At 38.1% G+C, this 12549-nt stretch overlaps 1 protein-coding gene across 6 annotated transcripts in view; it reads left to right on the top strand.

Annotated features, from left to right (window-relative positions):
• GRIA2 (glutamate ionotropic receptor AMPA type subunit 2) overlaps nucleotides 1-12549 on the top strand; it is a 96896-nt gene that overhangs the window by 77007 nt on the left and 7340 nt on the right. For all 6 annotated transcript variants that reach the window (XR_008819003.1, XR_008819009.1, XM_056321953.1 and 3 more), the window contains exon 12: nucleotides 510-708. Coding sequence is in view for 4 of the 6 variants with exons in the window: in XM_056321953.1 (XP_056177928.1) it covers nucleotides 510-708 (199 nt within the window). In the remaining 2 variants the exon portion in view is untranslated. The remainder of the gene's footprint in view (nucleotides 1-509; nucleotides 709-12549) is intronic.

The following is a 12549-nucleotide window of genomic DNA, read 5'->3' as shown; positions in this document are numbered from 1 at the left end:
AAATAATGCTATTTGTTTCTTAGTATAGATTATCCAGAGCAGCATAAACCATTGTTTTGTGGAAATCAGTGTTTGTCTGAATGTCTTAGGAAAATAGGCACTTAATTAATAAGTGCATACTGATTTGTCTGAAAACGCTGTTTCACTGATTTTGTTTGATCCTTTTCATAACGTCACACAAATTCACTTTGGAGGCAATGACGAGCTTACGTGTTCAGTATAGCACGTTATGATGGGAGCAGTTTCCTTTCAGGGTGTTCCGAACTTTGAAGAACTGGATCACTAAATTCTCCCTAAAGTAAACTCTGGAGTCCTGATTTCAGCAAAGTCCAGGAGATGTAGTGGAGTATGCCTTGATTTCCCATCTGATTAGTATGCAGAGCTGTGCTATGAGATAGCCTGAAACCCTTCCCTATAGTATAATGCATAATTTGCATAAAACTGATATTATGTGTTCCTTTTTAGGACTTTCATTTCACTTTACAAATCCATTTCATACTTGTTATTAGATCCCTGTCTGGGCGCATTGTTGGAGGTGTGTGGTGGTTCTTTACCCTCATCATAATCTCATCCTACACGGCTAACTTAGCTGCCTTCCTGACGGTTGAGAGGATGGTGTCTCCCATTGAAAGTGCAGAGGATCTTTCCAAGCAAACAGAAATTGCTTATGGGACATTAGATTCTGGCTCCACTAAAGAGTTTTTTAGGGTAAGAATTTCTGCTTTTTAGATTTGTTTCATTTTGAATAGGTCTTTGCTCATGTAAACATGTTTTTCTTAGGCTTTATTAAAAGGTTGCTATAAAAACGTGGCATGTGCAGCCTAACTCACAAGTATAAGTGATTTTATTTATTCATTGTCGTTAACATTTTTTTATCTATATATAAATAGAAGGGTCATGTTATAAGTATGTGAAGCAAAAGTGGCTGCAAGGAATTACCTAAAAAATATTCCACTGTAAAGTAAAAAACAAGGTATGTTCAGAGAAGGGAGTTGATGTAATTCATCTACTTAATAGCTGTGGCATATTTTAGGTAGTCATGCAGTGAAGAGGGACACGGGAAGGTGCACAGTCATGTTTTAATAAGTATTTCACATGATTTTTCAGGCTTGCAGATGGGGAATGGGATACAGCCCTTTTATCTGCTGCAGTAAATCCATGCCTGCTTTTAAAAACAGTTGCTGTTTGTATTTGCACTACAGTGATGCCTTGGAAGCCTGTCAGTCCTCACCTTACACCTCTGTGTATTTCAGTTTTAAAAATGCATGAGACTTCCGATGTGTGAGTCTCAGGCTGCCCTTGAGACACCAGCTAACGGGGTGAAATCCATCCAGCAAATGAGTAAGACACTAAGGCTGCTGAGAAAAACACCGTGATGGTTTTGCCCTGTGTGTACTCTGCGTGTCTCTCCCTGTACGGTGGAAGTGGATATGAAGTGCTAGATACAAAAACCCTGATGTCTTCATGTTTTTGAATGGACGGTGACAGTGTTAGGTTTCAACAAAATGTATTTTCAAATGGTTATAAATATTGTGTTTACATTTCAAACATAGCCTGCCATGAAAGTGAAATGAAACAAGTTCTCATAAATATTTTTTTAATGTACTTTATAGTTAGAGCAGTAACTTCTAGATTATGGTTTTCACTTGATCCTGTAATGCATACTTAACTGGTAACACACTAAATAGGAATAATGCTTGTTTCAACTGTAGAAAAGCATTGTTTTCTGATTTTAATGGTAAGTCCAGTAATAAGACTTGCTGCTGATTGCATTCCTGTTGGCTAAACCAAAATTAAGATCAGGTGTGTAAGCTAGTAAAAATGAGATTGGGTTTCTGCGGAGTGTTTAGAACCATGCAAGCATGTGTTTCTGGTTTTGTGAGCACATAAACCTTTCAGATCATGGCTATACTGGGGATGGAATGTGAGCTAACAACAGGTCAGTTCTTCTGAATAGTTGTTCTTTAGAGATTTTTAAGCTTTCTTTTAAAACAAAAAACATTTTGATGTGCATCCATCTGTATGTAGTTCTTGTGCTCCTAGCACATGTATACATCTTTACAATTACACGTTTATACAACTAGTGTTCCTGATGATTACCTGAGCATTAATAACTTATTTTTGAAAAGATCAGGTGGAGGTTTTGTGGGGGCATAGTCTTCACATTTTGTTAAGTTACCTTTGACTCCGCACAAACAAGGCTATAATAATCTCTGGAAATTTCATCTCAGCAATTTCTATCAGAAACAATTGGGTGCATTATGTGTAATGTAACTCCTTAGCCTGAAGGCTTTATGTAATATTTGCTAAAAATCACTTAAACTTGCACAGTTATTCTTCAAGAAATAACAGCTGTCAGAATTTCTTTCTAGAAGACCTGAAACTCAAGTTTCAAGAGTGAAACTCTCTCTGCTGAAGGTAATGTGCAAGCAGTCTCTAGCATTAAGGAGACCAAAACTTCACCCAGACCATTTCTGTATGGTGACTGGATTGGAGAGGCTGTGTGATTTTATATGACCTGAAATTTGGACTCAAATCCTTTGAACAGCTGGAAACAACTTGGGTGTTTTTCTAGAAGCAATCTAAAGTGGACTGGCTTTTTCTGTGTCACTGTCATGAGTTAAAAGAAACATCTAGGTTTTTTTTTTAGTTGGTCTGTTTTCTCTTTAAGAAGTGACATTATTTTCAAGTTTGTTTTCTATTAGTGGAATGTGTATTGGACCTAAATCTTTACTAGTAGAGCCCCAATTCCTGGAAATGCACAAAATTAACCATCATTGTATGCTGGGGCTGAGAATAGTAAATGGAATTTTCTTCGCTACTAGAGCATGTTTTCTGATAATACTTTACACAAGTGAAAAAGAGATGTTCCTCAGCATTTTCTAAAAAGGAATTCTCAGCAATAAGCTAGATGGTGAAAGTTAGCTGAAGAATCCTACCCTGAATAGCTGAATGCATGTATGTGATGTTGATTGAATGAGGTGAGTTCAAGACTTTGTCCAGCTTCTATGACAGCTTAAATGACATGAACTCGTTGAGATTCTGTTAGTTTCGGTATGTCAGGGATGTCACATTAGCTTGTTCTGTTTTGGTTTAGGATTCTAGTTTTTCAGCCACATACGGTAAGTACATAGAAGTTCATGTCTGCAGTAGCTGTGGCTGGCTCCAGTGGCTAATGGTGAGTAGTCATCCAGGTATAGGTTAGAAAAAACCAGGTGGAGGAAAGCTCTAGTGGCTTACCACACACCCTGCAGACAATATGGGAGGAGGAATATAAGCCAGTCCGTATCACTCGACTTGGAGATCATCATTACAGCCTTGGTAATCATGACAAAAGATGTATTGCCTTTGCACCGTACCCTATTTCAGGTGTGTACTCCCTAACTTTAAAGGTAGTACAGACTAGTAGGAGACGTTCTCGCCAGCAATGAGTAGAGCATCAGTTGGCACTGAATCAAGAAACGTAACTGAGAAAAAAGAGGTGAAAAGGCATTGTACACTAGTTCCTGCTGCTGCTTTAAGATAAGAAACAGAGGTTTGGTACATCCCGCATAGAAAATATCAGTGCAAAACCAATGGACTTAACAGTATTTTAAAAAGAAAAAAAGAAAAAGGTAATGACAGAATTTTGCTGAGCAGTAAACATCAGCACAAACCTATTACTTCTTAGTAATAATGTTATAAACACACTATTTTTCTTTAATGGCAGATCAGTCAGGTCGCTTAATAGTATATTTGAAAACTACCAGAATGTCTCTTGGTTTTCCTCGGGAGATCTCAGAGTTGCTACTGGCAGAACTGCAAGTACGATCCAAGTCTTCAGAGTTCTGTTCCACTGGGTTGGGATACTTACCACTCCTGACACTTGCTAGTGCCTCTTGTCTTAGGCAGAGGAGTTTTTTAGAGTTTTTAGGGCAACTGAAAGCCTAAACAGAGATACACAGTGCACTGCTGTTGCATTTTCTCTTGGGTTTACAACCTGAAGTAACAGACAAAACATTGAAGAAAATGTGTGTGGCTGTGGTTTTTCAGAAGCGCGTCGTTTTTCTCAAAGCAGTAGTGGATTGTAGTGGTGAGAATGTGACAAGCACAGCTTGGAAGATTCAGGAGTCATTTCAGTTGATCTTGTACAGGCAAATCATCTCTATAATTGTCAGATCACAGATACTACTTGATGGAGCAGGAGATGGTGGGGCAGTGGAATTGCATCACTGTGGTACGTACTAGCGATGCTACCCATGGTCACACAGTATTTTTACCTGCAGTGATTTCTCAGCAGCTGCTGTAAATGCAGTTGATGCGCATTAGGCAATACACACAACTGAACTTCGAAGGGGAAAAAAGTCACAAACCAAGGAGACAGCTTACTGCTTACCTAACACTGCAGAAATTAATTTGAAAGCATTTTCTATATGTGTTAACTCCTGAAGTTGCTTTGCTTAATTTCATGGGTTATGGCACTGGAAGAAAGAAACAAAGTACAACTGCGTAAGTATGCAAGCTTGACGTTCACTGAAACTGTTCCATGCTTTTCACCTGCTTGAAGGCGTATTGAAAATTAACGTCAAAGGGATACAAAGAGGACAGAAACTAATGACTTCTGCAATTCAGTTGTGTTTTTGCTGTATGCCTAGCTCTGTTCATCAAAAAAATGTACAAATGTGATAGACAAATTAATCATGCTTCCTTTTTTTCCACTTTTAAAGATGAACTGTGGCTATTAGTCCCATGTGTAAGGTAAGAAGGCAGCTCCAAAAGAAAAAGTGACGTACAGAGCAGTAATTAGACTAATTTACATTCTCCCTGTCTGCATTAGTTTTTATTGAAAATCTTTTTTTTATATATATGTGCCTGTTTTTGAACCAACAGCGTGACATTGTCAGACCAATCTGTTTCATTCTGGTTTTATGGTCTTTCAGAGTAGATCCTCTGCCAAAGTAATAGCAAGCAGAACTGCTCCAAAACAAAGACATAATATTTAGCTTTGACTGAAAAGACTATGCAAGAGTTGCTTATTCTTGGTTAAGAGGCAGGAGTTCCAGAACCAAAAGTTGGACAAGGAAAAAATGCCAAAAGGATGATAATCCTTGCTGGTTTATAAAGAAATATTCTTCCCTATTGCTGAGGAGACCCCTCAAGTTGTTTCTCCTGCAAAAGTTGTCTGTTGAGAGGCAAAGAAAATGTGGCCTGAAGATCAATAGTACTGAATTTTCTGAGGATCTTCAAGACAGTCCAGTGCCACTAGATTTATGAGTACTTTGATTTTTATTTTTTTTTTAATTTATAAAGGTATTTAAATTGATGATTGTATTACAAGAGGTTATGCACAAAAGGAAGTATAGCACAGTCTGGTCTGTCTTTACACTCATCAAGGTATTCAAGCTTCTAAAAAATCCTTACAGGAGATCTCTAAAACCAGTGAGAATTTTTTTTTTTTTTTTTAAATGGAATTGAGGTAAAAAACTATCACTCGTACCTCAGCCTCAGTTTTTGAAGTTTGAGATGCAGAAGAATTGTAGAACGTATGTTTCCAGAGTTAAATTTTGACTAGTGCCCCAGCAGCCTTTGAGAGAAGAAGGAAACAAAAGGCTCAGTTATAAATCTCCTGTAACTTTCACCACAAACTCTACTTGGTACATTAAAAGGCAGGGGCTATAGGACTGGCATTTCACGAATTTGTGAAGGAGGTATGATTGCAGAGTGGGTTTGGCTTTTTAACTTTGACAACAGAGCACGTACCTGGCTGAAATACGAAGGAGAAGTAGGTCTGAGCACTGAGATAATGGAAAGGCTGCCCTCTGCATCCAGGAGCGTATTCGTGAAGATATGATTAAACTTTTTTGTGGTCTAGAGGGTTCAAGTGATTTTCAGCTGTTTTCTTGGTTTATTGAGGTCCTTGCTTCTGTACAACACACAGAAGAATTGATTTAGGACATTGTGAAAGTAATTTCAGAATAAAGAATGCAGTAATCAGTAGTTCCTGTTTCTCCTCAAAGCATCTCTTTTTGTTGTTTACCGGGTTTCATTTTTTCTTCTCTCTCCACATTACTCAAAATCCTAATGTTCTTTGCAGACAGCTCAGTGAGCCTAGTGACCAAAACACTGTGGTGCTTCAGAAACCTTGTTACATACATTACTCAGAAAGCTTACTTTCAAACTAGTATTTGCATAATACTTATTAAGTGTATTCCTTTCTAATGGAATTTTTCTTCCTTGTTTTTAAGGACAAATTGTGTCTGATAAAAGAAACATACTATTCCCTAATCTTCTCTTTCAAATGTTCATGAAGTTTTCTTAGATTTCTAATTAAAGTATGTTGTGTAATTTTGTGCTGGGCCAAAAATGAATTTGCAGCAGTATAATTTGAAGATTCTCCACCGTTGTATAATTGAATTTATACATTGGTACACTCTAAAATAAGTGTGAGTGAGTACAAATTCTATTTGTACTACTCCTGGGGGCAGCTCACTCTATAATACCACATTTGTTATGGTTAGAAGCATTCTTTCATTTTTCAGCCTAAACGTATTTACAGCTAGTTTATCCTTGATTGTTACAATACATTAATAATTTTTATGTAGGTTTTTTTTCTTCCTGGTGTTGATTTTCCTGATGTATTAATATAGAGCAAGTATGGGGTGGGGGGTACTGAGCTTTCATCTCTGTCAACAAAACAGTATTTATTCTTGATTTCCAAGCAAGGCATTTTGATCCCTGCTCATCTCGTAGCCCTTCTACTTGTGTGTCATAGTTTCATTTCTATCATTCGAGTGCTCAGAATTCTCCACTCTCTGTAAATAATTTCCCTTTGCCTGTCTTGATGTGTCTTGATATCCCAATTTCCTTTCCTACAAATGCTAGTAATTTCTGTCTCAAAACGTTTTCACTCTGAAATGCCACCTGAAGCTGTGCATGCTGTGCAGTACTTCAGACCAAAAGAGACGTAGGCACTTCAAATACTTTTTCATTCTTGCCGAGTCCGGTCAGTATGTTTATGGTCCAAGACTCTGGCAAGAGCACCTGCAGTTCACTACGTGACTGCTCGAGAAAGTGCTTTTGTGTTTTGGGATTTAGTTTATTCCCCCTCCCACAGTTTGAGTGCAGTGAGTTCTTTTCATTTTGCATCCATCTTGTTTTGATCATTTCCATTTCTGTATCTTCATTCCTATTACTTATTCCGTTGTATGTTAATCTCATCGAAAGCAAAGCTAAAGTATACGATTAGATTGTGGTCCCACGTGTAGATTGTCTTTGTTCTCTGCGTTTCTTCCCACCACACAGCAGATACTCTTTCCTTTCTCCCATTCTTTTTTCACTTATGAAGTTGGACAGTCTGCTGCTGTTCACTGTTCTGCTCTGTTCAGTTTATATGACATACTGTGTCCTTTATGTTACCAGGTTTCCCCGATCAAATCAAGATCCTACTTAAAAATCTACATTTGTATTAGTGGTGTAGCAAAGCTGTAGTAGTAGACACTGCAACATGAGTGTAGTACAGCTGTCCCTCTGTCAGCAGGCTTATTACAGTAAAGTCGGTTCTAGGAGTGCACAGTGGATTTTCTGTGACCAGCACGTCTAAAAGAACAGATTTTAGGTTTAGGTCATTTAGGTCATCAGTGTGGAAATTACTTTGTGTGACATTTGCCTGAGTTTTTCATGAAATGAGATTGAAGAGGTCTGCTTGGATTTTATGAACATGCTGCATGATGGGGAGGAATTTTGATTCTGTGGAAATCAAAATTAATAAGTCTCAGAGGAGGAGTCATTTCAGCAAGTATTTTAACAGCAGTTAAATGGTCTTGAAACTTTAAGATCCCTTTGTTAGACAAGCCTTCTTGAACACTTAACTCTTTAAATCACATGAAGAATATGATGACGTAAGGTCCTTGTCCTTGCACATGCTTGGAGAAAATTATTTTAAGGAGGCTTTTGAGGAATAAGTTCTTCAGATATTAATAAGACCAAATGTTAACGATATTTTAAGTATCTCAATTAAGTAATGGAGACCGGAAAGCTGTAAAATGACATCTTAAGAACATGCAACTAATTTTAACAGTACCGAATAAAATTAATAATATATTACAAAATTTGGATCTTCAATCTATTTAAACTTTCATTCACCTTAAGTATTCACTCAGTATAAACAGGGTTAGGTGTTTTAAAGTACTTGAGCTAATTGTGGAGGCTGAAAATATATTTTTGTCCTTTTCTGTCTTTTTTGGATGTATCAATAACAGACTACTGTGTAAATCGGCAAGATTCATTTGTTGTTACGCTTTCTGGGTTCTGATGGCAATACCAATTTCTGTCCTTTTATTTATTCCGTAATTATAGATGGAAGGTCAACAAGATGGTTACACAAAACGTGTTTGAGAACTAAAGTTCTGCTCCTGCACTACAAGATCATAGTCTAGTAGAATGTTAGTAGTCTGAGGAGCTATTTCTGTCAGTGACATACTAATTACAGCACCCCAATTTTAATAATAATAGGTCTTTGAATGACAAAATGGAAAAGTTATCTGATGACCCACAAAAGACAGTTAATTAATTTGATAAAGCTTTGCATAATTTAATTTCCTAATAACTTTCTTAATGAAGGCAGTATTTTACATTTAAATGGGATGTGTATTTTGTAGTAATAATAATAATAATAATTTTCATAGTCAAAATGCCCAGTGGTGATATGATATTTTTTTTTTAAAAAAAAAAAAAAGGGGATAGCTCCTGGGACATTTTTATGTCAGTTACTGTATATTCTGTATATTCATAGAAGTAGTAAATAATGGGAGAAGGGTTCATTGTGAATATCAGGGTCTTGTACTGTCATGTTAGTGTTGATTGTAAGACCAAAGTTATAATTAGCTTTTAACATTTCATATACACTGGAGTGTCACCTTGCAATAGCAATCAGCCACAGTAATTAAGAGCAGTGCAGATTATTTCCGTATTCTTGCATTCTTGTAGTCACATAATACAGCAGTCTAAATGGTTCTGTTGTTCGGATGGATGACAGCCGGCTGTGGTGGTTTTTATGGAGCACTGCTGTCCTTTCGGTTTTTGTGCCGTTAATGAAAGAGGATGTATGAAAGAGATGTGAAAACCCAAACTGCACACAGGTCACCCTGCGTTCACAACAATTCTGTTTCCTCGTGGTTTAGTCCACTGTTGCTGATGACTGCATGCTTTTCATAGAACCATAGAATCATTTAGGTTGGACCTTTGAGATCATCAAGTCCAACTGTTAACCCAGGACTGCCAAGTCTATCGCTGAACCATGGCCCTGAGCACCACACCTACATGTCTTTTAGATACCTCCAGGGATGGTGAGTCCACCACCTCCCTGGGCAGCCTGTTCCAGTGCTTCACCACACTTTCAGTGAAGACTTTTTTCCTAATATCCAACTTAAACCTCCTCTGGTGCAACTTGAGGCCGTTTCCTCTTGTCCTTTTTCCCAGAGTGTAGTTTAAGGAGATGAAGATTTGCATAGGAGTAAAATATGTGGTCAACTATAGTACTGGCCAAATTTAAATAACAATGTAATGTGGGTTGGATTGTTTGTTTGGTTTTCCACAGTATTTAAATTAGGATAAGTGTACATGCTTTTTAAAATGATTAGATAACGTCGGCTTTATGAGTGAGTGTGTGTGTGTGCACAGAATGCTAGATCGAGGTCTCTTTAACACTGCAATTTTCTACATCCTTTAGCTCTACCTTTCAAATAAAAGGCAAATTCTGAAAATAATGAAGGAAATAAATGGCACATTTCTGAAAACAGAATATATTACTAAATATATTGTGTAGCAATATAAACAAAAAAACTTAGAAGTCACAAATACCCCCTTGTGGGTCGTTGCACCTCTATTTTTTATGAGTCTAGACAAGGTCAAGGACTAGGTAGGGATCAGGAGTGAGCTGTATGAATTCTAGCGTGATGTTTTTCAGTGGTCATGGCTGCAGAGGACTGTGCGGTCATGGCAAATTAAGTGCTATTTTTCTGGTGATGTTTTTCATTACAGATTTTTGTTTCTGTGGTTGCCGGGTCAGGTATTCCTACCTTCATTTGCACAGCAAAGACCCTGTAAGCCATCTAGTGGGAGGTTTCTTCTTAACACTTGACCATGTGGGAAATCTGTGCCTTGCACCTGATCCAGTTCAGCTGTCCAGCACCAGCCCCTTGGTCCATCCTGGGACATCCTTCCCACATACCTGTTGTGATCAGTGTGTGAAATGACAGGGGAAAGTAGGGAGCTGTGGTTTTTTTGAGGTTGAATGACAAAAGCAGAACAGGCTTTGATAGATCTCTGTTACTCGGTATGTATCAAAACCTGTAAAAGGTCATTTTAATAAACCAGGAAACAACGGAGTAAGAAAAGGCAGTTAAGTCAGTTTATGAACCTGTTCATGACAGTTACCGAACTGGAGTAAAGAGTGCTTGCTTGCTTATTTAGTATTTGAATGTTTGTCCAAGAAGAAAATAATGTTTTAAGTGTCAGCATAACCTCTTCTCTTCTACAACGTGGAATCCAAGTGCCTTCCAACAAAAGCTGTAGTGATGAGCACCGGGGTGTGTGTTGTCTGCTTTGGGTTGAACTGAACCATGTGAGACAGCTCTAAACCAACTTCAGGTTTCCCCCTTTATAAAGCAAACCTATGGTAATTCATGAAGTATCACTGAAATTGTTTTTATAACGCTGTCAGAACCTCAGAGTCCCTTGCTTAGTTTGTAGTGGTAAACCCCATGCAGCAAGTTGGGTGTACGCTGCCAAATGAATGTTGATGTATGGTAAGAATGGGATGGAGTATCTGGGTTTAATTAGAGAGCAAGTTTAGAGAATGAGAAATGGGGGAAGAGTGAGCTCCTTCATAGGAGGTTGGGGTGTTCTGAGTCCAAGCCTGAGCAGGCTAAGCAGGAGACTGAGCCCCTGCACAGCTGAACGCTGGCAGCTTTGCTTCCAGGGAAGTGGGCAACAGCAGCAGGTCTTGGGGGAACAGATGACAGAAAGCTATGCACATAGGATTTAGATTTTCTTTCTGTTCTCTGGTGAAGCTGATGGAGCTGCTGATACATTAAATGGCCTAACTTGGACGAGCCGGTGGGAGTTTCTCAGGTGTGGAATGTCAGTTGCTGTTAGAGGCACTTAACTGTGTGTGCCTGTGTATCAGGTACGTTACAAGCAGAGAAAAGTGCAATATTGGGGTTTTTACTGATACTACATAGTGATAGTTTACTCTGTGATCTACCTGCTTTTCAAAGATGGTGCAATACACCATATTTTAGGGTTCCCCTGATTTTTAGGATCTATTTTGGATGGAACAAGAACAGTGCATGCACAATAGGGCAGATGTTCCAAGAATCTGAGAAACCCACTCTTGCTTCAGCACAGGGTCACTTTGCTCAGTCATTCTGGTCATGCTGAGTATATCCAGCTATTTTGATATTGATGGGTATACTGAGTATGTGTAGGTCAACAAATAGGCTATACAACTTATCTGCAAGGGAACTTTAAAAAAGCCACCTGTGCCAATGTACGTGTAGATTCTGGTAATAGTTAGAATATGTAGATGTTTGGAAACTTTCAGTGGTTCTTATCACTGCCAGAACTTCAAATACTAGCAGACATACAGAGACCATGGAGAAATTTGTGCCTCAAAGTCTTCCGAGACTACATTGTTGAACAGGAAGGTGAGGGTAAGTCTGGGGAAATGATAAAGCTGTGCTACAAGAACAGTGAAGCCTTGGGTTAATGAGGGCATTACTGATGGTTTTATACTCAATTCATTTATTTTTTAAATGATATCTTTATAGGTGTTATATTTATAGCAGAATTGGAGTTCTGAAGTCTGTGTTACAAAATGTATTTAGTAGATAAGTGCTTCTAGTACATGTTATCATAGTATGGATTTGGTATACTTGCTCATGTAACAGTAATATCTCACAGAACTAAGGTAACTACAAAACCAAGTGGTCTTGGTTTTCTACGGCGAAGTAGAAATACAGTAATAGCTGAGTTACATGCAACGTAGTATGAAATTTGGAAACAGTTTTATTGTCTACTTCATACTAGGTTGTCTTTAAGAAATTTATTTAGGGTTGACTGTCAGCTACCCTGGTGGTTCTACAGATATTTTGGTCAGACAATGTAGAATGTGAAATGTTAGCACCTTTAGGTTTTCCACTCAGCTTACACGAAAGGAGATAATACGAACGAACCTATGCCGCCTTAATTCTTCGTTAGAATGATACAGTATACAACAACATGAGAAATCCAACTTCATACACTCTTTCGAGCTGGTGATTGTTACTGACCTGACTTGTCGGCTGACCCATGCTGCTTGATGTTTCCTTGATAACACTGTTTCCTTCCTGATGCCACCTAGGTGGCAAACTTTCTTTTCCTCTATTGTTTTTTTCCAGGATAAAAATTAGCAATCAGTTGGTAGTTAAAACTGCCAATTATAGTTATAACTACCAATTGGTTAAAGCTAAAGATACTTCAGGTATCAGCCTTTCTGAAAGGAAACCCTGACCTGCTGAGTTGAGTTGGTGA

This window comes from Falco biarmicus, chromosome 1 (genome assembly GCF_023638135.1).
Source record: "Falco biarmicus isolate bFalBia1 chromosome 1, bFalBia1.pri, whole genome shotgun sequence".
Classification (NCBI taxonomy): Eukaryota; Metazoa; Chordata; class Aves; order Falconiformes; family Falconidae; genus Falco; species Falco biarmicus.
Note: the sequence above shows the minus strand (reverse complement) of the source record. Positions and strands in the feature narration are given on the sequence as shown.